General features: G+C 38.0%; 1 protein-coding gene across 1 annotated transcript in view; it reads right to left on the reverse strand.

Moving 5' to 3' along the window:
- Positions 1-21,090, reverse strand: part of LOC117786958 (protein bric-a-brac 1) — a 74,428-nt gene extending 53,338 nt beyond the window's left edge. Inside the window, exons 1-2 of the mRNA XM_034625389.1 lie at positions 21,079-21,090; positions 18,217-19,749 (exon numbers count right to left, since the gene is read on the reverse strand). Of these exons, the coding sequence (XP_034481280.1) occupies positions 18,217-19,749; positions 21,079-21,090 (1,545 nt within the window). The remainder of the gene's footprint in view (positions 1-18,216; positions 19,750-21,078) is intronic.
- Between the last annotated feature and the right edge of the window lie 6,303 nt (positions 21,091-27,393).

Consider the following 27,393-nt stretch of genomic DNA (forward strand, 5'->3'; position numbering starts at 1 on the left):
CATTGCCTACTTGCAGCCAGGCAACATAGCATCCAAGAGTCAGGAATCAGGAATCAAGAATCCACAACCAAGAATCAAGCAGCAACATGCAATCGTAAAAATGAGTTCGTTGCAACGTTTTGTATCCCAAGTTTTTATTGTGCGATATGTAACAATGTTGCAACATTTATACGAATTATTATTACATTTTAATGATTAATTCTAATGATATGCGACATGAAAATGAAATGGCAATCAATAAAATGACTGTGGGGCACTTTTCAAGCATCTACTCCTTGGATTTGCTTTAGTTCTTATTATTGCTGGCGCCGCGGGCATCGTTCTCATAAAAATTGGCCCAAGTTAATTGTGGTAGTTATTTGTTATTTTTTTCCAAGACTTTTCCTTCGTTCTCTTTCTATTTTTTTTTATATCTCACTCTTTTGCTCATGCATTTCGTATTTTGCAGGCCAACAAAGTTGCAGGCGGCAGTTGCAAGTTGCATTTGACGCTTTTACGATCCACTTTTATATGCTTACTTAGTTGATTAAGGGCGTGGCTGGGGCAGATGTTTAGATATCGCTAGAGCTATGACTATGACTACAACCACAGCTACATAAAACAACAACAACAATGCCGTGCTAATGCCCACGATGAGTTTTATGACAAGAAATTTAACGAAAAAACAGGGCTGCAATTCAGAATACTCGACTTTGAGACACCCGGTTTCTAACATACCCTCAAACATACAGTAGAATCCAGCAAACTAAATATTAATAGTAGTAATTTTTTATTTTGCGTATTTATTGACAATATTAGTTATTTTATAACAGTAATTGCTTTAAAACTATAATATCAGTTTGATCTAAAAATTTTAAATAAAAATATAAATTATAAAAAAAAAGCGAAAATTGGCACTGCGCAAAAAGTAATTTTTATGTACAAAGAATCTCACCCTTTTTGCTCACAGTGCACAATGCCAATTTTCGCTTTTTTTTTATTAATTTATATTTTTGTATAAAATTTATAGACTTAACTGAATTTTGTTTGTCACAAAATTGGATATCTGAAATTTTGGGGCTAGAAATTGCTTTTGTCACTAGACTTTTACCTCGTGTAGAGGTTTTTTTGTGGGATAACAGTAATTGCTTTAAAACTATAATATATTCTTATATTTATTTCTTCAATTATTTTTACTCTGTGCCAATTTTAATTTCTAGCGAACTTTAATTTTTTATCCAATTTCAACCAAATTCTATGACAAAATAAAAACTGTTCGTTAAAGTTTGATCTTCGAATAGTTTAAGCTTCAAGACTCAGTCCATTTGATTTGATTGTTCCCTCAATTTATTTAATCAAACATCAAACTACAATTTCTACAAAAAAAAACTTCAATTCAATTTGAAGCAAATTCCAGCGAAGACGAAAATTGGAACACGTTCGCATTTTGTATCATTTGATAAGAGCCACGTTTGGGCACGAAAAAAAAGGCCATAAAGTGTTTTGCAATAAAATATATATATTGTGCAATATATTTATATATGTATGTAGGTACAGATATATGTGGATATAAAGATACATAGACATGAGCCTATATATTTATTTATATTGTGTATATATCGTACATATCTTATACGGCATATTAAAGTAGGTAGAATGTATTGTAATTTGCTTTTATGCGCAGTTTTTGTTGACGACTTTGTCGTCGCTGGCGGACGAAGCAATAACACTTTATGCATTTAGTTATAAATATAAATAATTATTATCTACAGACTTATATTGGATTTCCAAACAGAGAGAGACACACACACATACACAGAGAAACATTCACATGGACAGCAAACAAATTCAAATTGTATTTGCTTTTGCTTTTACGACTTGCCCCTGCCAACAACAACTCTCTGGCAACTGGCAACTGACAACTGGCAAAAGCAAAGTCGAAGCCCGGGCCATTATAATAATAACAATGTTATTAATGTTATTGTTATAATAATAATTTGAAATTCGTAACTTTTGTCATTTTATTAATGGGTCGAACGTGTACGAGACGCTACCAAAACATGCTTATATACTTATAAATATATAAACATGCATATAAATATATTTATATATGTATATCAGTATGTATTTTGACACCATTACATGGCCAGGCCATTGACGTTGGGTTTTCGTAATAACCATTATACACTTACACTTAGTCTAATATTTACATCTCACTCTATTTAGACAATAACTTAAAGTTTTTACAAAAAAAAAAAAAGAAATAAACGCTAGTGTCTCAAATATTTACACAGCACCAACCCAAGTCGAGTCGCAGGCAAACTAGACAATACGCGTACGCAAACAAATGGCTGAGACTGTATGTTAATAGTGCTGAGCAGAGCAAGAGACTGTGCCCGCCTATATATACAATATTTGCCAATACCCTGTAATCATAAAAATGCCTAAGCAAGCGTATAAACTTTAATTGTTAGTTTTATTATGGCACACTTTACACTTCTTAACTGTAGCCTAGGGTATCTTCGCGTCGTGTACTCCACACTGTGACTTGCTTTAACATATTTTATTTGTATTTAAGTATATTTACTTTACCTCTTGCAAGCTGTGTGCTATTTAGTTAAGTTGCTTTGTCTTTCAATGGAAAATTTTTATTGCTTGTCAATGTTAGTTTGGGGATTACATAGATAGAAAAGGGAAAGGAAAAGCCCTACACTCTACACCTGCTGTTCTACATATTCGTACTCGTATTACAAAATTGTTATGCCATTACTTTTCGAGATGAAATTTGTAATCGCATTTCAGCTGCCAATTCTTTGGAGAATTACAAAACTAACCTTGTTTGATTATTTATCTTAGCTCTTGGTTTCTCAAATATGTATTTTCTTAGTGTACAGTGTACACTGTCTACATATAAATGGCTTTGTTATTTCCTTAGTAATGGCGCCTGCCATAAATTGAGCTCATAATTTTTCATTGCAATTCGCCCCGTTTCTCAATTTTCCATTGCAAAAACATAATAAATAAAATATAAGTATAAGTAAGTCGTAAAAATCGCATATAAAATTTAATGCGCTTGAAAATTATGCGCAAACTATTTTCAGGCATCCCTCCCCCCAACTCTCCCCCAATGCTCCTTTACCTTCAACTAATATTTTTCCGAGTACAAAGTTCCAAAAAGAAAAAAAAAAATAAAGAAAAAAGTGCGCACGTTCAGCGTATGCGTAATTTATTTTATAAGCGCATAAATAAGAATTCCCAAAAACTAAATGCAATAAAAATGCGGGCGGCAAACAGCAAATACATATTTAAAATAACAAGCAATTGCGCAAAAGTAATAACTTATAAAATATTAAAAAAATTGGAAAATATGAAGCAGGAATAGCTAAGAAACACGTAAGACTGTGCCAGGTCTAGAGTGAGCGCTTAGAAGATACCCTGTTGCAAAGTGTAAAGTGAACAGATCTGTTTTTTTTTTCCTTTTTAAGTTAAGTTTTTAATATTTTGCTATGCCTGAGATCGCCTTGAATTCCACTGATCTTGACCTACTCTGTAGATTCTTTCTTCCATCAGCTGTTAGAAAATCCTAGCATACCCTTTTTTAAATAGCGTATAAAAAAAGATGAACAGAAGCAGCACCATAATTTATTGGGCCACGTATTTTGTTTGTATTTTGGCCAAAAGGTAGCAGAGAGCTCTGCTCTAGAAAACTTTTGCGTGGCAGGCAGCAGCAGCTACAGCTAAAGATACAGATACAGATACAGCAGCAGCTACATCTACAGATACAGATACATTTGAAAAGTTTTATTCATAAAACAAATCGCACAGAATCGAAAATTGCGGACCAAAGAAGAAGTTGGTCGTGTCCTGCACCTTCGACTGTTGCTGCCGTATGGATAATAATTTCTGAATTCCTTCTCTCATTTTGATTGCGCCTAATAACTGAGTACTGATGCCGCCTGCGATGGCGATGGAGATGCGGCCGTGGCCAATTTGTGTGTAGAGTCGGAGTTGGAGTTGGAGTTGGACTCGAGTCTAACGCCGTCTGGCCGCAAAGGCCAAGAGTAAAGATTGCGGTGTGTCTGCGTCTTTCTGTCTGCCTCTTTTGGCCGAACGAGTCTCTGCGTTATTTTTGTTACAAATATTTTATTCCAATGCCATATATTTTATTTACTGCTCTCTTTGGGCTGCCATTTCGCATCGGCTCTTTTATTTTATTGCATTGTTTATGCAGCCGAAAGTAAATTATGTTTTGTCGGCGGCATCGCGCTGCAAAAGTCGAAACAAAACTTGAAGTCGTCGTTGCAGCCTTTGTCTTAATTCCTCATTCCTTGCCAAGAGTCTGTTAACTGAGGTACAATATTTGACCAGGATATACATATAAAAAATTAAATATAAATTTTATAAAGAATAAAATGTCAATAAAATATATATAAAAAGTACATTTAAGATCGTTATTATCCTTACTTTTATTATGAGGCTATTAAAAAAAATTTATTTGAAAAAATATCTGTTAACTAATAACTAATACAATATAATAACTTTCTGTAAAATAAATAAATAAGGAAATTAGATAAATTAAAAGACCTTCCTTACTTTAATTTTGAGGCTATTAAAAAAAATGTATTAAGAAAATATCTGTGTTAACTTATAATAATATTCTGTAAAATAAATAAATAAAGAAATTAGATAAATTAAAAGTCCTTCCTTACTTTTATTTTAAAAAATATCTGTTAAATATTACACTTTCTGTAATTAGATAAATTAAAAGTCTTTCAATTTGGAGATTTTTTAAATTACTACTCTTATTTTAATCGCAACTCAATAAGAAAAATATGATATTTATAGTGTATATCAAAGCAGATCCAATTTCAATATCTATAGAGTATCGGCAGTTCGTTCTGTTGCACTCTGATTGCTCTTGCAGCAGTTTGTTCGCTGTCATTTCGCAAAAGTTATTATGCCAGGTGGTTTGTCGCTGTAGTTGTTGCTATTACGAGTGCGGAGAGTATTGTTGCCTCTTTTTGTGGTAATACGTACAGTTACTTAAGTTCTGCCTGTTGTTGTTGTTGTTGTTGCTCTTGTTGCACTGCATTTGTATGTCTGTGCCACATTTCAGCAATTGCTTTGCATATTTTATTGCTAAATAATAAATGCCCATTAAGTTAATTGGCAAATTAGGCAAACACATGCATACATACATGCACAAATTATACACACACACACTCGAACACACACACACACACTACTGCAGGTTAACTTGCCACTTACAGTATCCAATGTTTTTTAATTGGGACAAATACAGCCCTACACATAAAAAAAAAAAGAAACAAAAAATTGACGTTAAAACTGGGTCTTGCACTTGCTTAAAGAAACTTACTCTATACCCTGTAGTCTTATCATCCGATAAGCATGGGTATAATAAAGTTGTGCCAGAAACAAACAAAATTTTCTTTGAATCAAATTGATTTTGACCTGATTTTCGCCTGTGTTATTAATCATTTTTCCAGCTGTATGCAGGGTAACTGTGAGTCGAGTGCACTTTATATTAGTTGACCTAGGGAATGTGCAGCTTAAACTATAATAAGTCGCCTATTACGCGCCATTTGCATATGAAAATTGGTATAAAAAAAAGTTTAGGCGCACAAAATCGATAGACATTGCCTTGGCCAAAGCGGCCCCGCCTCTTTTGGTGTATCTAGACCGCCCCCGCCTGCATATATATGTACATATGTAGCTATATTTGCGATTTGTTGAGTGCGCATATTTTCATTTTCATTTTCATTTTCCTAAATGACAAGGCACAAAATGCGTTAGCAGCGCAATGCGGCGCTGTCTGACAAGCAAACACAATTAAATGTTATGCAGATGCAATCTAAAATGTCATTATATCAAATTCATTAATCCCCAATACAGTCAGACCGGCGTACAGAGAGCTCTCAGTGAGGCCCCCAGGCCCACAAACAACAACAGCAACAACAACACGAACAACAACAACAGCAACACGAACAACAGCTTCAAGAAATGCAGCCAAAGGCAGAGCCCCAACAACAGCTACAACTATAACAACGACAACAACAACGCTCTGTGACTTCATCTGCACTCATTTATTTTTCCTTTTTTTTTTTATGTTAAACTCACACTCGTATCTACACACACTCACACACACACACATACTCACTCTCATATGTTTTTAATAATTATTATTATTTTTTTTTTTTTGCATAGAGAGTTGGAGAGGAGACATCGCTAGTTGCAGCTGCTAGACTAACAAATACCCTGTCTATAAATGCATACTAAAAATCTAAAAGAACAACTCATTTAAATTGTAGAAATTTTACAATAAAACTGCGGTTTCTCTGCAATTAATTTACTTATTATTATTAAATATTTTTATTATTGAACAGCTAATTTTCATTACTTTCTACTTTATAATTAATGCAATGCATTTTTTAAGACGAAAATTCTTAGTTTTAATTTAAATCATTTTCCTCTATAAAATAAGTGGATAAGCTAAATTATCTTAAATTGAAAATAACATCTAGATTGTAAGTCAAATTTTTATTTTTCTCAAAAAAAAACTAGTCATATGGAATCCTTAATTTAGGTTAGGAATCCTTAATTTTAAAAAACATGTCTTTTTTATCAGTGTATTTTATAAGTCAACAAATTTATTACTGCAGTATTTTAAACTCTCTTGCAGGCCATTAAAATGTTTTTACAGGGTATGCAAAAAATGCACTGCGCCCGTTGCTTGCGATTAAAATCGCTGCACGTGAATATTTTAACGTCAGTCAATCAAATGGCTTAAAAATGCTTTGTCATAGCTTCATGGCATGCTCTCCTCCTCTAAGCCATGCCTCGATTTACAGATTTAGAGATACTTCAACGGCAGCGCATACTTCATATGTACATACATATGCGGCCTCCTATGACTCTCTGTGAGTGTACGTGTGTGTGAGTGTGTGTTTGTTTGTGTGTGTGCAGGTAAATCGCCTTTGATTTGATTTCGTTTGATTTGATTAATCGCACGACGCAGTCGAAGTCGACGTTGCCTGATAATGAGATACGCGGTGGGAAGGCAGAGAGAGAAATACAGAGGGAGAGAGAGGGGCAATAGCGGCAGCGACTTGCACGCAATTAAGCCAAATTAAACTCAAAGCCAGCCTCAACAAGGCATCCTACAAGTAAATACGTGTTAAAATACAAGTACTTATGTAAGGGCGTTCATACAATACTCTTGCGAATGCCGAGCAAAGTTCAATGCGCTTCAGAGCTTCAGTTTACAGCTTTAAAAATTACTGTTTACAATATTAATATAAATGATTGTATATTAACACACACACACACACTCATACATATGCCCAACTGTGCGAGTAAATAAAAATAATAAATACAACAAAAATATTCCATTCATCGTCATAAACTTCAATTTTCGAAAATCATTTCGTTAGCAGCTGCGCGTTAAAAAATATACAACTCAACAACACAAAAAATGAAAATAAATACAAAAACAAAATAATAAAAATAAGAATAAAATGAATTAAGGCTCACACAGTGGACATGAGTTGCTAAATATGTTTTTTAACTGAACTACAAGTAGATTGCGATTGCGTTGACAGGGAAAATGATTAAAAACAGGTAATTTTAATACCAAATGCGCATTAAGTTAATACGTTGTCATCGGCTCAGCGACTAATTGCTTGATTGATGGATTAAATAACAGCAAACAATAACATATTATTATTAGTAAAACAACTAAATTGTTAGCAGCTACAACTAAAGCAGAACACATTGAAACAATTGTGCGTAGATTAAAGCAATTTTAAAATATTCCTAAAAAAAATTAAAAAATTAATTTTTTTAAATTTTCAAAATATTTAAATATTTTCTATTATTTTTAAGTTTTATTTGAAATAGTTTTCTTGCATTTTGCTGTCGGTTCCACTGTGCGAAGTGTGCGCAGTTTTTGCCCTTTGCACATCGTTAAGGAATATTATAAATTACTACAACAACAGCCACAACAATAATAATACAAAAAGACAACAACAACAATGTCGGGGTTCTTGAAATATTTATTTTATATTACGTTTTTCGTTTTATTTTTATTTTCCCTTTTTATACTCTCATTCTCCCCAGACGCGGGGCGCGGTCTAAATTAAAGAATATTTCTTGTTGCCTTTACTGCTTCATCTTCTTGAGTTTTTTATTTTATTCCATTTATTTTTTTGTCTTTTTCTTGTGTTATTTTATTTATTATTATTTTTGTATTTTCTTCTTCTTCGTTTTCAGTTCTTTTCTCATTCTGCGTCCGCTGCAAGAGTAGCCTCGTCTTGGTTTAAAGTGCGGTTTCTTGTCTTTCTCCATATATATTCATTATTATTGCTGCGACTGCCGCGACGGCGACTACGCTGCACATAACTTCAACTTTGTATCTGTATCTTTGTATCTGCCCATGCGGCAGTGTGAGTGCGTGTGAGTGTGAGTGTGTGTCATGTATTTAAGGAAAAAGAATGATGCAAAGACGATAAAATATAATTTCGGCTTTATATTTTATTTTAATGATGAAAAATGTTGAAACTTTATTACGAACTCATAAAAAATTTAAACGTAGGTACACACGCAGAGCGGGCGGCGACGCAGAGGGAGACCAACGCACACACTCACACACACACACACACACACACGCACACACATCAACACCATTGGCTTCATCTTGTTCTTCTTCTTATTATACTTGGGCTGCTGCTTTGTGCTCACTCATAAATAAGGAAAAAATGCGCTGTGCACAATGTTAAATGTTATAAAAATCCACAACAAAAAAAAAGTATTTATTTTTATTGCACAATGCAGCATGAGCATAAAGTATCTTACAGATACACACGTCACACACGAGACACACACACATACGTACACAGCTGGCAGCGTCTTCTCTTTGATGCCGCTCACACAACAATTCAACCCAAACTCAAACTCAAACTCAAAACGCAAACTCAAAAGGTGTGAAAATATATGTCATAAGATACAAATGTATCTAATTGAATGAAAGCGAAGCAGCAAGCAAGCGATTTGTTCTTAACACGCAGTCCAACGTTTGCGCTGTTAGTGGAGCATGAGACTGAGTTTCCTACACACACACACACACACACACACACACACACACCGCACACCCCCTTTCTTGCCACCGCTTTTGGGGTCTGTCCAAGGCGAAGCGTGCGGCAAGCGCATCAAAGTCAAAGTCGACGACGTTGAGCATTTTTGTTGCCGTTTTGTGGCCTGTACTAATGACTTGGGGCATATTAGCTCTGCCAGACATTTTGTTGAATATATTCACTGTGCCTTTACACTTATTTTTCGGTATCTTAACAGTCAAAAAAGTGTCTGAGCAGTTACAGCTTAAAGTAACACTTTTATTTAAGCTCATAAAATAAAAGTGGTTGCAAAGAAAAATAAAACAAATTTAAAAAATATTAGTAATATAGTTATGTGTTATTTCTGACAAAAAATGCAGATACTGAACAAGAAGAAATTATTTGCTGGACTTTGAATTCTTTAAATGCTTATTGAAAACATAAATCAATAAAAAAAATGACTTGCTTAAGCAATGACAGCAGCAAACAGAACACTTGAATAACAAGATATGCAATGAATTTAAAAGTAAAGTCTGTTAGAGTATTCAAACTTTGGCCCATCAAAGCTGTTTCTCAGTGGCAGGTTATGGCTTCGGCCAGACGCAAACAACAGCCACAACAACAACAACAAAACCAGCACACACAATAGCCAGAAGAGTGTGCCAATGACGACAACAGCTGCTTTGGCTAAGGATGACGATGACATGACAAAAGCAAAGACAAAGACAAAGACAGATAAAGACAAAGTCTAAGATGACAACAAGTGCAACAAAGTATCTGCAAGTACAAAGTATTTGCAACACCTTTCGTCAGCTAATCGCTGGCTCGTTTATTATAGATTTCTAATCTTAAGGTATTTGTGTGTTTTGGAAATACTTTTGGGCCATGATAAGCACGTCGACTGTTGGGGCCCAAATACTTATCTGTGTGGCACAATCAATCATTGGCTAATATTAAGTTAAGTTTTTTATTATATTACATTAATTTGTGCCGCACATTTTTTAACAACAGATTACCCAATCGTATTAATGCTATCTTATCGAGCTGCAACAATAAAATTGTTTTGCAACAACGAAACGATCGATTTTTGATGACTATCACGAGTTTGCTCTATAAACAAATAAATACAAACATCGAACAGTTATTGTTAATAAATAAATGTAATTATAAAAAGATTGCCAGTGCAACTGACTCGACTGCAAAGTAAATAAAATAAAAAATGTATATAAAAATATATAAATTTAAATTGCCCTGTAGGAATGCAGGAAATGGATTGCTCTCTTACGTCAGTCCAAAGGAAAAAAGTTATATAAACTAGCAGCTACCCTGTAGGCAGATTTAGAATGCAGCCAGTTTTATTTTTTTCATTTGCCCCAACTTTATTATGCCTTGGTAAACGATTTTAATGGGTATACAAAAAAAATCTGACTGTACTCGCTTAACACCCTCCCCCTTGCCACCTATCCCCACTTTCAGCTCTGCTCGACTGCATTTTTAATTAATTTATTTTTGTCGATATATTTCAGGCGCAGTCACAAAGTCATGCACAAAGACAAAAGCCAAGTTATACTTGCATCTTGAAGATACACACACACATTCGTATCTTGTATCTTTTGTTGTATTCTTTCTCCTGTTGTTGTTGTGATGTTCATGATGCTGGTGTTGCTGTCCCCTCCTGTTATAGCTCTGCCATTAATTTATTTATTTAATACTCTCTGCCCTTCTGTTTCTCTCTCCCCCTCTCGACTGTTCCCATTGCGTGTGATTAATCGGCTGCTCATTGTAAATATTTGTCTTTAGTTTGTTGCACTGCCAGCCCAAGACTGGCAACGTGAAACTGCCTTATTCTTGGCCATAAGCTGCATTTATTTATATTATTAAAAATCAACGACAACTTGGCGAAGGTTTAGTTAAAGATGTGATCGTTAAACGACAGACAAATATTCTTCAGTTAAAAAGTAATACTTTTTCCAGTGTTACAATAACTTTTAAGTTTTTTAATCAATTATTGTTTTTGGGTTCAGCACAAAAAAAAACTTATTTATATCAAAAAATCCATTTTAGCTTAAATAATTAGTAATAATTAATTTTTATTAATGTTATTTATTAATTTTATTATTGTTGCAACAAATGTGGGGTCAATTAAAAGTCTTTAAATATTCCAGAAATGTTTTTAACTTTTAACAATATTTATTCCTTTAACTTTTTAAATTAAAATTAAAATTAATTTAATTTAAGGGTCAATCAAAAGTCTTTAAATAACCCAAAAATGTTTTTTAACTTTTACCAATATTTATTTCTTTAACCTTTCAAATTAAAATTAAAATTAATTTAATTTAAGGGTCAATTTAAAGTCTTTAAATATTCCAGAAATGTTTTTAACTTTTAACAATATTTATTTCTTTAACTTTTTAAATTTAAATAACAGATAATTTAATTTAAAGCAATATATACATTTTATTTATAATAAATTTTTTCATAAATTGTAACTTATTATTTAGATATAAAATAAATAAGGAGTGTTCGTCCTCTGTTGAAATAATAGTAACTTGCCACACTTGCAACTGCTTGACTTGCCGCATGTCTAAGTCTGAGAGCACACTTCATCAAGAGTATCTAAGTACGTGTATTATCAAGTTTGTCTGTGACTTTAACTTCAACTTGAACAGCCGCTCCTTTTGAGTGTGTTTTCCTGGTTCAAAGTCAGCTGTGTAGTTGAGTTTTTCTTGTGTTACTTTGTTATATGTAAGAGTATTTCCCTTTACCGTAATTTATAATAAGCTATTTTCTTTACGCACCTTTTTTGTCTTACTCTGTGGCTATCCCCTGCCCACGCGCAACAAGGACAGGCAACAACACAAGCAACAACAACAACAACAGCAACATGAAAAACAAGCCAAGACACTCAGCAAGCCACAATTCGTGGCATGAGCATGGTGAGGCTGACTTACAACTAATGCAATATAATAAATTTATACAAAGTTACAAATAAATATATGTGTATGTGTGTGTGTGTGTGGGTTGAAAAATAAATAAATAAATATTTTTAGAAGGATATATACATAAATATATGGAAAAAGATTTGATTGCCGCCCAACCCTTCAACTGAATTTGAGCCTCTTTCAGTCCCTCTGTCCCACAGTCCCTCTGTCGCTCTGTCTGTCTGTCTGTCTGTCTGTCTGTCTGTCTGTCTGTCTGTCTGTCAGTTTGTTGCTTTGCTTTATGATGGCATTGCTTGGGTCTCTCTCTCTCTCTCTCTCTCCTCCATCCTTCGCTCGCTAAGACCTCTCGGTGAGGTCTAAGACTCGCTGTTGAAGTTGAAGACAGAGTCGAAGTCCCGTGGAGCTGCTGAGGCTTTTGGTTTTGGGTTATTTATCTGCATAAATTATTTATGCCGCATTACAAGCATAAAAATAAATAAAATAAATGAAGCCCTGGCAAACTAAATCCGATTAGAATATACAGATGAGGCAATGCCAGCTAGCAAAGCTGCTGCATAGATACAAATTTATTTTTATAGATTAATCAACGTATTTACATGCGGCTGCAGCTGCAACAATAATAATATCTACATTTATTTTGCTTAGCTAAACAAATTCAATTGAGCACCAAATTTTAACGCCAAGTATCTGAATAAACACAAAACTGTTCGTATATACATATATATAAATTTTTTTATGGCATTTTCTTTAAATTAAAAATGTTTATGCAATGCATTTTTCTGCCAGAGGGCAAAACTACTTAATCGAAAAACTACATTTATATTTGTATCTATATCTTTAATTGCAGCTGTATCTGTGGCTGTAGCTGTATCTGTTATCCATCCGATTTGTTACATTTAATTTACGCTCAAGTCGTAAACTGTAAAACTACTTCAGATGTGTGAGGCCAACGTCTCTTTAGCCCGTTGAGCCTCCATATGTGGCTTTTGAATACAAATAAAATATGCCTGAATAATATAAAACAGAAGGCGATACATCAAAGCGGATTATACAATTTACTTTTGCTCTTATTTTTATACGCTGCTCCCCTTTTGCCTTTTCTGTTTATGCTCTACTCGAAGTGGGTATCTTTGATTTGAAAGTTGAGGTAATTTAAATATATTTTTCAATAGTAAAAAATTATCAATATTTTCTGTTATAATCGTTGAATATTTATTCATTAATGAAACTGTTTATACCCTTTGATTATGTATGTCAGATTGTGTCTGAGAGAGCAAGAGCATTTAATAGTCGACATCCTAAAGATACATATCTGTCGTCGCTTGTTCTTTTTTGTCGATTATCTTTGGCTGCTCTGAAAATATATATTTCTTCATTTTTATTTTATTTATTTACTTTCATTAAGCAGCAGCAAACGCAACGTGCAACGAGCAGTTGTTGTATACAATAACGCACAGCCAGCAGATGCAACAACAGATACAGATACAATTACGACTTACACACATACATTAGATAAATACAAAAAAAAAAAAAAAGAAAAGAAAACACATGCTGTGTGTGTAAGTAATAAATTGTATTATTTATTTTATTTTATTCATGGCATACAAAATCCAACAACCTCGTCGATGTCTTGGGGCACTTGAGGCCAATTTAGCAGCAAAGATCTGCCGCAGTCGCTGTCGACGCACAGCGGAAGCGTCGTCGATTTTGTTCCAGCACACAAGAAGGGAAGCTGCTGTGGCAGAGTGGCACTGTCAGGGGGCAAGGGGCAGAGAGCGACTGCCGGCAACTGGCAGCAGAGAGTGACGAGTGTAATGACTTTTGTCGATTGGGTTAAGTGGCTTGTTGGCTTCCTTTGCACACCTACACAGATACACACACACTCACACACTCACACACACGCACACACACAATTCAAATGCAGCGTGTGAGATTTCTTCCTTTTTTTTTTTGTGAGTTGCATCTTTTTCAATTTTTATGCATGCCACACATTTTGTTCCCTGCCTTTTGATTGCTGCCGTTTTTTGCTACACCTTTTGCCGGTGTTGCTGTTGCTGTTGTTGTTGTTGTTGCCGAAGTAGTTTGAATGTGGCACGTTTGACTCCTTTTATTTCTTATTTCTGCCTGTGTCTGCCTGTTCGCCTGCTTACTTCTTATCCTCTCGCCAGCTGAGATAATTTGTCTACACAACTTTTTCTTGTCTCTTTTTTATTTTTATATTATTTATACATTTTTTTTTAGTAAACGATACTCGCTTATTATAAGCCAGAATATGCGTGAGGATTCTGGGCTGTACTTTGCTGCTGAGTAATTGACTTGTATTGTTTATTTTTTCATGTCAAATTATGAAGCTAATCAAAGCTGCTACTTATCTAGTCGATAAGCAATTTACTTTAAATAATTGGTAATCATAAGTTTATTGTATGCAAATGTTGAATGTTTTTAATTAAAATGCCATTTTTATTATTATTAATACATAAAAAAAAGCTTTACAATAAACCTTGCATATTTAATATAAGTAATAGGAAACTTGTATGGCAACTTTTAAGATTGTATTTAATACATATTTTAATGAGATGACTGCTCACTTTGCGTTTTTTATTTTTACCATAATTCAATTAAAATTTAATTAACCCTACAACTCCGACTACTCAGCGATCTGTTGAGCTCTGCAAAAAGTTCACTGAACTGCGAGCATAACCAGAAAATATATAAATATGAATATAAATTTAAAATAAAAATGTTTCCTCTAATGATGCACACATAAAATGCTGCAGTAATAAAATATGAAGACCAAAATAAAAAGAAATCAACTTATTTTTAACAAAAGGCAGAGCAGACAAATATCGTAAAAGTGCAATTAATCACCAGAAACCAAAGAGAGAGACCCAACGCACAGATCAGAGATTGTGTGGAGAGAAGTAGAGAAGAAGGAGGTTGGTGACGAAGACTGACACTTATCGGCTTTATCTGCTTATGTGGCAGGGTACAATAAAAGAATACAAAAAAGGAGAACAAAATTACAATGAAACAAAAAAAAAAAACTTATAAATAAATGGGAAAAGAATTATAAGTATTAAAAAGAAGCTGCATGAGAATTGATTATTTTGCATTCTGCTGTGGAAGCTGTGCGGATGCAGCCTGTCAATATTTGATTTTTATATATGGCATTGGCTGACAGCTATCGAGAGGCGACCAGAACAGATCGCGGAGATTTTTAATAAATGAAATGTGTAAATAAACGACTCAGAAACAGAGAGCGAGAGACCGAGAGCGAGAGAGAACAACAACAATAATCATAAGAATTGGGTAGGCAAACAGCAGGAAAGCATAAACATGACCAACACTAATACCAAGGCAAACAAACAAAGATGCAGCCAAGATGGAAAAAGATGCAGATGCATTTCTAAAGAATTTCTAAGCACATAAAAAATACAATACGAAAAAAAAACAACAGAAAATAAGAAAAGCCAGCGGGCAAGTAGAAAAATATTTAAAAATGCATAAAAACAAAATATTTATTGAAAGAGATGCTAACAAGCAAACGAGAAGAGAAGGAATGGAATGGAAAAAAATATGAAATGAGGAAAACAAACGTCTTCAAATTTGAACATATGAGCACGCTAATGCGCTCAAGCATCAGCAGAGACCCCAACAAAGTCACAGTTCCAGTCTTCAGACTGAGACTAAGACTCAGAGTCAGACTCTATCCCTGCCCTTCCTTTTCCAATGCTTATTTGATTAATGCACTCGAAAGCGACAATAAACAAGAACAAACCAAACGGAGAGTGCCGCAGAAAAGATCTCTGGACACTGGTCTGACTTGACTTGGCTTGGCTTGGAGTGGAGTGGTCAGAGATCGCTGGACAAACAAATATCGCGCATTCCGTTGAACACAAATCGAATGAATAACCAATTGATGCAGCTACACAGCAAAAAAGAACTGTACTAAAGCTCTTATTTAAATTTTAAAGTATATATTCTATATTTTAAAAAAATATCTCTTTGATAAAAATGAATGAGACATTGAAAAACTGGCCCCTAATAAAAATATTTAATTTAATTAAAATAAAAAATGAGTCAGTACAAAAATTGACAATCAAGTTGAAAATAATTGCTTCAAGTAAAAAATTCATATAAGAACGAACAAAATATTTGCTGGAGTGAATTCAAAATTAAATAAAATTAAAAATTAAGTAAATGCGACATCAGCGTTTTAAATTCATTTAATCCCAGGTTTTTTTTCTGTGTGTACGAATTACTCTGACACTCTCTCATGCTAGAGATTGTGGTCTGAGGTTCGTCCACGTCTATTAGATAAATAAATAAATAAAAAAAAGAAAAAAATAGTTTTTTTTATTAAAGTGCGAATTCTGCGACGCGCTTAATGTTGATGAAACGCTTTGGAGTGGCAAGAAGAGTGTGTCGTCTGCTGACTGTAGGAAATCATTGACATGATGGTTTTTGTGGAGGCCCCGTGAGTTCGACTTGTGATCGAAACCGGTTAGGAACTGTTATTCAAGTAACTGAATTCCTCTATAGATCAGCGGGCAGATGATAAAATCGATAAAGCATGAACAACAAACCATCTTTTAAACGATCCTAAGCCAGTTTAAGAAAATGTATTTCAGATAATGCGGAAAGTAAATACGATGATATAATATTATAATTCTTACGCTATAAATGCCTATTAGTGTCGGCTAGAAATAGTCGACTAATGGATACCATATACTTGAAAATGGAAGGAGTTGACTCATGCTTACAATGGGGGAAAGGAACCAATTTATTCTACACTTAAGTTTTTATATTACTTAAGTCATATAACATTATATCATAGCTGGTCGAGCAGGCAAATAAATTTCCCAGTGTTGGTGTTTTTATTAGATCTAATTGAAAAATGATTTTTTGTTATACTTAAATTTTATTGTTATTTTCATAAAATTTCGATAAAATGGATACATAAAAATAGTATAAAGATTAGTATAAAGCTTTAAACTATAAATTTGTATAAGGGATAAGTTGTACAAGAATTTTCGAATATTTTCAAAACTTTTTTGACTTAGATTGTATAACAAAACTATCGACTTTGAAAATATCTCTTAGTTAAAGTTAATTGGATTATGATGAAATGGGACTTAATTTAACATAATTAACGAAACCTTATTTTAATTCGTAATTACATTCGTACATTCGTATTTTTTTCCTATGCATTACATCAAGTATATTTAAAGTTCGTTATAATAATAGTTCAATTATAATATAATTTCTTTAAAAATTGAAAAGTAACGGGGAAAGATGAACCTAACTTCCTCTTCATTTCAATTATTTTGAAGTACCTTTTACTAATTTTTAATGATTCATAAGGGAATCGGAGCATATTTGTGGGTCACTCATGAATCATTTTGGTTCAATTTGGCTGAACGCAAACTCAAAGGACTGCAATTAACCGACAATATGAACTTACAATTTGTAATTGGATTTATTTGACTCAATTTATGTGGATGTGGGGGAATTCAAAATGAACCTACGACAAGGCGAAAAATGTTTAAAATGCGATAGGAGCAACGACACAGAAGCGGACAACAATGGGAAGCAACAGCAACAACAGCAGCAACAGCAACTGTGACGCCATCAACGACGACGTGAAGCACGTGAATGCTGTCAATCATGAGCGCAGTCCAACAACATTCCACGGGATCCACAGCACAGTCGCTGCTGCCGTTGACGCTGACGCCGCTGTTGCTGCCGCTGTCGCTGCTGCTGCTGCTGCTGATGACAAAGCAAAGCCCATTATGACGTCACGTGCACGAAATGCCGTCGGCAAAAGTGACAGCAACGGCAGAAGGCAAAGCAAAGTCAATGCCGAAGTCGAAGTCGAAACAAAATGAAGATCGCAAAACTATCGCGCGCAAAACGTAAATCAAAACAAAACAAAACAAAACCAAACACAACAACACAACGCAAACTCAAGATGGTTGACGCGTGAGCGTAAGCCAAACTGAGAGAGCGTGAGAGAGCGAGCAGCAGCAGCAGCAGAGACTGAGCAAGCAGCGCCGCTGCCGCTACTGCTTAAGAGCAAGAGAGCGTTAAGTGATCGCTCTGCTTGGGAAATCGTGAATGAAAACGAATACATGTGAACAAGTGAATTCAAGAGAGTGAGTACTCACCCGCTCCTCCTCGCGTATCATCTCCGCAATGCCCGGCTTGATCTCCAGATCATCAGCCAGCGATGTGGACGTCGAGGGTCCCGTATGATGGTGCGGCGGTGGCGGCAGTCGCGGCTCTGCCGCTGCCGCAGCGACGCTCAGCTCCATCGCAGCCGCGGCCATGGCGGCAGCGGAGCCGAGGGGAAATCGCGACTCGCTCGCTGCAGCCGGATGAACGGAAGAGCCGGAACTGGAAGAAGAGGTGGCATGCCCCAACGCATGATGTTGCTGCTGTTGCAAGTGATGCAAATGATGCACCGCTGCCTGCTGTTGTTGTTGTTGTTGCTGCTGCTGCTGCTGCTGCGGACTCGACAGCGATTGTGTGAGAGCGCCGCGTGGACAGCGTCCCGCTGCCGCTGCCGACAGCGGCGCTGGCGTTGTAGCGGGCGAGGGCATGTCCAGGCCATGCAGCGCCGTCTCCAGCGCAGCGGCCGAGGGCGTCAGGCGTCGCGGAGTGCCGCTGCCGCTGCTGACAGCGGCGCCAACTGCACCCAGTGGCAGCGGCAGTGGCAGCGACTTTGGCGGCGGCGTCATGATCGAGCAATCGCGTTGTCGCTCTCTCCCGCCCGCTCCTCTCTCGCCCTCTCGCTCCTTTTGCTCCTGCTCCAGCCGCTCGGCGGCAATGAGGCTGCTCAATGGACTCGCGGGCGGATTGAAGATCGTATCGGCAGAGGGCCAGCGACGCTTGCGCACATTTCTGCTCTGCTGACGCTCCAGCGGCGACAGACGCAATTCGCCGCAGTCCCAGTCGCTGCTGCTGCGCAGCTTCTTCTCCGGCTGCATGAAAGCCAACAGCTCCTCAGCCTCGCGATCGGACGCTGTCTTCGGGGATGAAACCTGTGCGGGAGAAGCGGCTGCCACCTCTGCCTCTGCTGCTGCCTCTGCCGCCGCCGCCGCAGCCGCTGCGGCCGCCACGGAATTGACCTCCTCCATGTGTGTGACATCCGCCAAGCCGCGCACCTTGAGCATCTCGGCAATGCGCAGCAGCGGACCGATCTGCTCCTGACTGACATTGATCTCGCCGCGATACATGAACTCGACGATCGCCTTCAGATCGCACCAGTTGACGTCCCGCATGATGACAATGGGATGCTGGCAGGGCGTCTCTGCCAGCAGCGTTTGGAAGTAGGGGGAGCAGGCGGAGAGCACCATTTTGTGGGCCTTCATTGAACGGCCGTCGCAGGCGAGCGTCACGTCCACAAAGGATTCGTTCTGCAGCAGCTGATCGAAGATCGTTGTCAGATTGCTCTGATAATTATTCCAGCGCAGGCAGAATTGTTGCGGCAGCTGCGACTGCGACTGCGACGGATGATGCTGCTGCGACGTCGAATTGGAGCCGGGCGACGAGCTGCCCGCGGTGGCAGCGGCATTCGGTGATCCCAATCCCAATCCCAGCCCCAATCCCAGTCCCGTTGGTGTCGTTAGGGGCGGGGTAACGACAATGGCGGCCTTCTCTTTATCCTGTGACGTCGGCGTACCGCCGCTGCGCTGTCGCTGCGCCGCTTGCGCCTGCTCGCTGGCATTCGTTTCGCTCTCCGTTTGCTCAGCGGCTGCGATGCTGCTGTTGCTGCTGCGATCGAGGCTGCCGCTGCCGCTGCTGCTGTTGCTTTTGCTTTGACGCGTTGGCGTCTCCGTTGACGCCATTTTGTTGGTGAGAGAGCGCAAAAGCACTTGAAGAGCGCACAAAATGTTTATTGATCGTAAGAGCGTAAAAGTTTAAAACGTTTCATTTGTCGCAATTGAAATTGAAATCGAAACAACTGCAAATAAATCTTAAGTTTGCATGTGTGTGTGTTGGTGTGTGTGACAGGTGACTGTATGTGTGGCTGTGTATGTGTGTGTGTGTGTAGATCAACACAATAATGTTTTACGTAGTGCACGACGACGCGTTTTTCATTCGCTCACGTTAAAAGTCGCGTATCAAAAAGTACGCGTTTTTATTAATGTCCAGTAAGCAATGCACACACGTGAGTGTGTGTGTGAGTGTGGAAAGTATGTATGGCTGTGTTACGTTACGTTACGCGCACTACGTTACGTGAAAATGCAGTCGAATAAAATGACAAGTGGCAACAATCAGTTGAGTTGTTGATGTTTTTATTTGTTAGTTGGCAACTCGTCTCGTCTCGTCATGTGTGTGTGTTTGATTTTGTCGTGTGTCTCGTTTATTGGCAACAGAACGTGCCCCAAAAGTCTTTTCAGCACGAGTGTCTGAATTAGACTGAAAACGTTTTGCACATTTTGATACGGAAAAACTCAAAACAAACTTAACACACAGGCAGGCAGACTACGATGGCGACGACGACGACGTCGATTGGAGCTACGACGACGACAACGGTAACGACGACGTTGGCGGCGGCATTGTGGAAAACTGTGTGTAGCCGTGGCAGAGGTGCCTCAGTTTGTTGTTGCTGTTGCTGTTGCTGTAGTTGCCGCGAGAGTTGCGAATGCGAATTCGCTGAGTCGTCGTCGCGACGGCAGCGTCGGCAACTGCCGCGATATCCAAAGTCGTAAATAGTTCGCTGTCGGCGTCGCAGTTCGCAAATTGCAGTTGCATTTCAAGGCAAAGGAGCAGACGCAGCAGCGACGCGCGCGCTGCCTTCAAAAATAGTGCGGAGAGCAGTAGAAGCAGCAGCAGCGGCAGCGAAAGCAGCACGAGCAACAACAACAGCAGTCAAATATACCGGCAACATTCAAAATTCCTTCACTCGGCAAACGAAAACGAAACGAATGCGAAGTTCGCCTCGCTCGCGAAACAAACGACGACGTCGTCGTTGTCGCTGTCGTTGGCGTCGTAGTTGCCGCTCTCCCACACACACGACCGACCGACCGCCGCATAGTGCAACCCCCAAAAAAAAGCCGCTGCTGATGCTGACGCGCTGTTGTTGTTGTTGGCAGCAGCAGCTCAAAGGAGCAGAGATGAGACAACGTATTGCAATTTCGGCAATGCGTGCAAGGCACCCAATAGATAGGGAATATGTGTGTGCGTGTGTGTGTGTGCGTGTGTGAGGGAATGCAGCTTGCAGTTGACTTCTTATGAGCAGCAGGAAAGAGAAAGCTAACATACAAACAGAATTAACAATATAAAAAATCCAATTAACTATTATTAATTATTATTCAATTTATAACAATAAGAAATGATCAGCAAATAATTGCTGCTATCAGTTGTCTTATCAATATGTCTCCATCTCTCTCGCTCTCTCTCTTGCCCACACGCCGCTCTTGGGCTGCTCTCACAGCACTTAAGAAAAAACTCAACAGCAGCGCGGCAGCGCAGCAACGCGTTGCGTCGACAGCAAAAAGATTTTTCATTAATTAGTTCCGTTTGTGTGTTTTCTGCTGCTACTGCTGCTGCTCTTGCTCTTGCTCTCAAGCTGTGCAGTTGCTCAATTTCGTGCTCAGCTGCGGGCAGAGCGGCTCTCAAACTCAATTCGCCGCAATCTTTGACGCTGTGTGTGCGCTCTTTTGTTTTTAAGAGACGCATGCTTGTTGTGCGCTCTGCTTCAACTTCTCTTTGCGCGAGATGAAAATGCCTTTTGCCAAAGACAAACACGAGCACTAGACGCACGTGGGCTGTGGAGATGGAAGAGGGGAAGACACAATGTTGCACCTGCAGTTGTGTGCTTTTTTTTTGCTGGTTTTTTGCTTGCCTTGCCTTGTTGTTGCTTTGCTTTTTTCTCTCGCTCGTTCGTATGCTTCGTGCGCTGCCTTTGGAACTGCCCACACTGAGTTCCCGCTGTGGGGCTGTCACTGGAGACTGGTCACTGTATGTGTGTGTGTGTGTGTGTGTGTATGTGTGTGAGTAGTAGCTGTAAGTACTTGTGTGTGTGTATATTTTGATTATTGTTTTTGCTATAATATGCATAAAATAAAGAAATACAAATCTAGCAAAAATAAAAGCGCAGCAACAAACTTGCTCAATCGCGTGCAAGCGAGATAGTCGACAACTCTTTGCCCCCTATGTATAAGAGCGCGAGTGCGACAGAGACAGAGTGATAACGTAAGAGCGAACTAACGTAAATGCTGCTGCTGCTGTTGCTGCTTTTGCTTCTGCTGCTAACTCAGTCTCAGTTCGAGTCTCAGTTTTAGCCTCAGTTTGAGTCTCAGCCAGTCATAAATTATGCAAAAATTCAGCGACTAGCAAATGGCGATTTTCTGACTAAATTATAATTATAATAAATGCTTACAAGCACAAATGCAAAACGTGCATGTATTTAATTTAATTGTGCCAAACGAATGATCATTGCATCATGGATATTAATTAGATTCAAAAAAACACACTACACAGAATTTTGGCATCACATTTTTGCAGCCGCAGCAGCTGTTTATTTATATTTCGACGAAATGACAAAATTTAATGACTAAAACAATTTGCAAAAACTACAATTTGTTTATTTTATTAAACATTTTTATTATTGAGCATTCAGTTGAATTTTGCTATATATCTTGAAACTTGAAAGAGATCGCAGCAGAATTCGTAATGGATGAGTGTTTGTTAAAGCTAAATCAAATATGAACAGACTGATAAACACAAAGTTGTTCGACTAGCACATACCCTGGGTTTTCTGTTTATTTGCACATTTAATTTTCAGATAAAAATATCGTAAGGAATTGCCGCAACATAATTTCTAAAATGATCTTAGGAAATAAATACATAATCTACCGATAGGGAATAAAAATATAACCTACTGAACTTTTGTATTAATAAGTATTTTTCGCTTTAAGTTGTCTTTTTTAACTACAAAGAACTACAAAGAAAGTCGACAATTTATTTTTTTTTTAAATTATATATTAAATTTAATATCGTTCGTCACAAAATAGGCGAACTGGAAATAAAAATATATTCTACCGATAGGGAATAAAAGTATAATCTACTGAGCTTTTGTATTAATAAGTATTTTTCCCTTAAAGTTGTCTCTTTCTTAAATAAACATAAGATTTAATTTTAAATATTACTGCGGACTTTTTTAAGGTATAAAGAATGTCAACCGTTTTATTTTTTTAAAAATAATATATATCAAATTGAACATCGTTCGGCCCAAAATTGGATCTCAGACTTTTTGGGACATGGAAAAACTTTCATCGCTAGACTTTTACCTCGCAAAGAGGTTTCTGTTAAGTCCAGTACTCTAAATTTAAGAATCCGTTCTTACTTTTTTTTAACAGAATAACTTAAGTGTTTTATTTTTTATAATTAGTTTTTGGAAATCCTAAATTTATTCTTGAAACTTTTTTTTTTCAATTTCTTATTGAGGAACTGTGGGATTTATGCACAAATTTTAAATGATTTTAATCAACGTTTGGTATACAAAATTGAGTATCAATAAATCTTCTATATTTGTGAGGAATGCATCTTTTACTATCTACAATTAATTAGTTAATTTTTAGTTTATCTAATAACGTATAATTTATTAATTATTGCTCCACTGTGCCTGCAGTTGCAACAAATTTGTTGCCACACTAAAAACTGAGCACACACACACACATACACACATACGCTTGTGCATTTAGAACACCCTACGCACTTTGTTGCAATTGTTGTTTCTATTGTTGTTGTTGTTTTTGTTGTTGTTGCATACGCAATTGTAGAGAAATGTGGAATCGGAAAAACGAAAATGGCATTTTCGGTAGGAGTTCGTGAGTGAGTCTCAAAACGCGTTTATACGAAAATTTATGTATTTAACTGTTGACGACGACGACGACGACGACGACGAAGAGGAGGAAAACGATGACGCGGATATGGACAGTGGACAGTGGACATTGGACATTGGAAATTGTGGATGTGTATTTGAATGTGGATGTGAATGTGAATGTGGATGTTGTGTCCAAAATGCGACGAAAGGCTGTGCGACAAGGCGACAGCCGCTGGTTGACGACGATGACGATGACGATGACGACGACGATCGCAGGGAGTGAGTGGTAAGGGGTGAAATCAGGGGGGGCAAAGACGCGACAACATTTGAACAAACGACAGAGGCAAAGAGGCAAACAGACAACGAAGCGAGCGATTTTAAGGGGCAAGGGGAAGTGAAAGAGGAGTTGGAGGTTGGCATACAGGGTGTTGCCTGGATTTTAGAGGCTTGTGGCACACATGACTGAACGAACAAGCAAACAAACAAATAAAACGGCTGCAGTCTGTGTGACAGTGTGTGTGTGTGTGTGTGTGTGTGAAGGTGACCAAGTAGAGGCAGCTGCTTGGCCAGGGAGAGATGGGGGTGGGTAGCAAGGGGGCAGCGAGAAAAAATAGCGCATATTAAAACGCCAAATAGAAGAATGCAACAAACGACGGCGACGACGGCGACAACGACGGCGACTGCAGCTTAGAAGCCCACACGAGGGGGTTGTTGTGGCAAGAAGTGCAGAGGGTAGGAGTACGGGGGTAAGGGAGAGAGAGAGAGAGTCCAGCATCTAAAGTTAGCTTACGCGCACAAAAGCGATGAGCGATGATGCCTCAAATATGCAAAAATGCCCAGCGCAATAAAACGAAACCAAACCAGCAATGGGCGAAAGAGAGGGAGACATGTGCGAAAGAGAGGGGTGCAGAGGGAGAGGGGGAGTCTGCAGAAAAGGGGGGGCTGCAATGAAAAAGGGCTTAACGTTTTGTTTGGGGGTGAATGTTGCAGCAGTTTGTACAAATCCAAACGAAGTTCGAATGCAGGCAAAAGTCCAGCAGGCCAGGACGTCAGGACGTCAGGACTTCAGGACTTCAGGAGTCCAGGACTCCATGAGTTCTGGATGGAGGCAGCGATGCTAACGATGCCGCTGGCTGAAGCAAACTCTGGAGCTAACGATTGAACGCCAAAAGTAGGAAGGGGGCAAGTAGAGGGGTGCTACACATGGCAGACAAACAGATAGACAGGCGCAGTGGCAAGCGGCAGGGGCAAGAGGCAAGGGGCACGTGGCAGGGGCAACATTGCGGCGAGTGGCCCCCGGGCCCGCATTGATGGACAGTTAACGCGGCAAAACGAACGCGGCAAAAGCGGTGACTCTCTCTCTCGCTCTGTGTGCCTCACTCTGTGGCACGAGGTACTGCTGCCACTGCCACGGCTGTTGGCTTAGACGACGCAACTGTACTCGACGCAATAGGCTAACACACACACACACACACACACACATGGTCCACTCCGCTCTATGTTTCATGTCCAGAGCTTGCCCCCTGGCAAAGATTTTCGCGTGCGTTGCAAGTTGCCAGCCTGTCTGCCTGACAGTCAGCCAGTCGGCCAGGCTGCATGTGCCGCATGTGTCCTTACTCTAACTGTGTTTGTGTGCAGTTTTTGTAAATTTTGCGCCATTTGATTGCATTGCGTTTCCCCCTCTTCCGTTTCCACTTGAACATTGTCGCTTCTTCGCATTTATATACAAATGAACGCCTCCGCAACATGCCTGCCACTTGCCCCACCCCCCTCCCCATTACCCACACACACACAATGCCACGCCCCGTCAAGTGCAGACGCAGGCAAATACATTCAATGTTGTTGTTTTCATTTTTTTTTTTTTATTCTAACAACATCGACAGCAACTGTCGTTTGTTGTCGTTGTTGTTGTTGTTGCACGTCGCAAGTTCAACGTCTGTTGTTGTTAGTTGGGTCTCTGTGGTCAGCTGCAAGCAGTTGGGGCATGCAACAACGACAGCATATGGTGACGCAGAATCTTTAACACAATACTTTAAAATTGAAAACCAAACAATGTCCTTATATTTATTATAAGAAATAATGTTGAATGAGTCAGAGTAAAGTAAGGGGAAGGGGAAGTTGCAACACTGATTGAAATCGTCAAGGTATATTGCAACAAAGACAACAACAAAATGCTGCAGCCTGCCGCAGACTAATTAAAACATACACAATGACAGCAAAATATTAAGAAAAAAAAACATAGAAAAAAAAGAATATTAAAGAAATGTTAGCTCGGCACGCCGAAGATTTGATACCCTTGCTTAGTGCTGTATTCGATTTCCAACTGATCGTTTCTTTGAAAGCTATGTGATATAGTTGATCGATTTGAAACAAATTTGATTGGGATATAAAAGACAATACCAAACACAATATCTGTAAGTTTCGTTAAGATATCTTAATAAGCAAAAAAAATTATCATACTCAAGGTTGATTTTTAGGCGATCGTTACTATGGCTGCTTATGATATAGTGATCATATTTAAGATAAATTTAATGAGTATGTTTAAAATAATACCAAGAACACAATTTTTCAGATTTGGTAGAGTTTTATTCAAAAAATAAAAAAAAATCATACTTAAGGTTGATTTTCGAACGATCGATAATATTTCATAATCGATAATATATGACATAGTGATCCAATTGAGCCGATTTTGCTATATGTACTGCCTACTGCAAAAAGACGGATCTGTACCAAATTTCATCAAGTTAATATTGGAACTGAGCGACTATTTTACATAGAAAAATATTGAGATATCCATATCTAAGAAGCTAGTCGTGCTGATCAGGAACATATATAATGTATGGAATCGACAATGTTTTTTTTAAGTACGTTACAAACTTCGTGACAAATGTATAATACCCTCTGCAAGTGTATTAGAAAGAGAAATAAACGGAGACAAATCTTTGAATGAGCTGAGAATGTCTTTTCGTAGCTTTTCGTGTGCATTTCGCTGTATGTGGTTAGAGCAAAAGATAAAGGGACTGGGAAAATATAAAGAAAAGAAAATGAAGGGATAGAAGCAACACGGGGTTGATTTAGATTCAAGGAATTGCTTATAATTGCAAAAGAAATAGTGGAAGAGGTTGTGTCACAAAGCGCGATTATAATAAGCAAGCAAATAATCTAAGGGAAGGTTGTGGGAGATAAAGCGACAAAGAGAGAGAGAGAGAGAGAGAGAGAGAGGGAGACTGGGAGGAAATTAGTGCATTTTCTTTGAAGTTAAGTGGCTATTGTTGTTGTTGCCATTGAACACAGAAGGGGTATTCCTTGCAGCAATTTGGGGCTGTCCTAAAATAAGACAAGAAATTAACAAGAGATTTGAAAGGTTAAATTCATCATATCGTGTTTTTTTTTTTTAGTCTAATACTTAGTTCAATATACTAAACTTACAGTCCTTTTACACAATGAAGAACATTAACATTTTATAGGCTTACGAACCCAGATATCAAGAAAAGTGTATAGAATTAAG

This window comes from Drosophila innubila (genome assembly GCF_004354385.1).
Source record: "Drosophila innubila isolate TH190305 chromosome 3L unlocalized genomic scaffold, UK_Dinn_1.0 0_D_3L, whole genome shotgun sequence".
In the NCBI taxonomy this organism is placed as follows: domain Eukaryota; kingdom Metazoa; phylum Arthropoda; class Insecta; order Diptera; family Drosophilidae; genus Drosophila; species Drosophila innubila.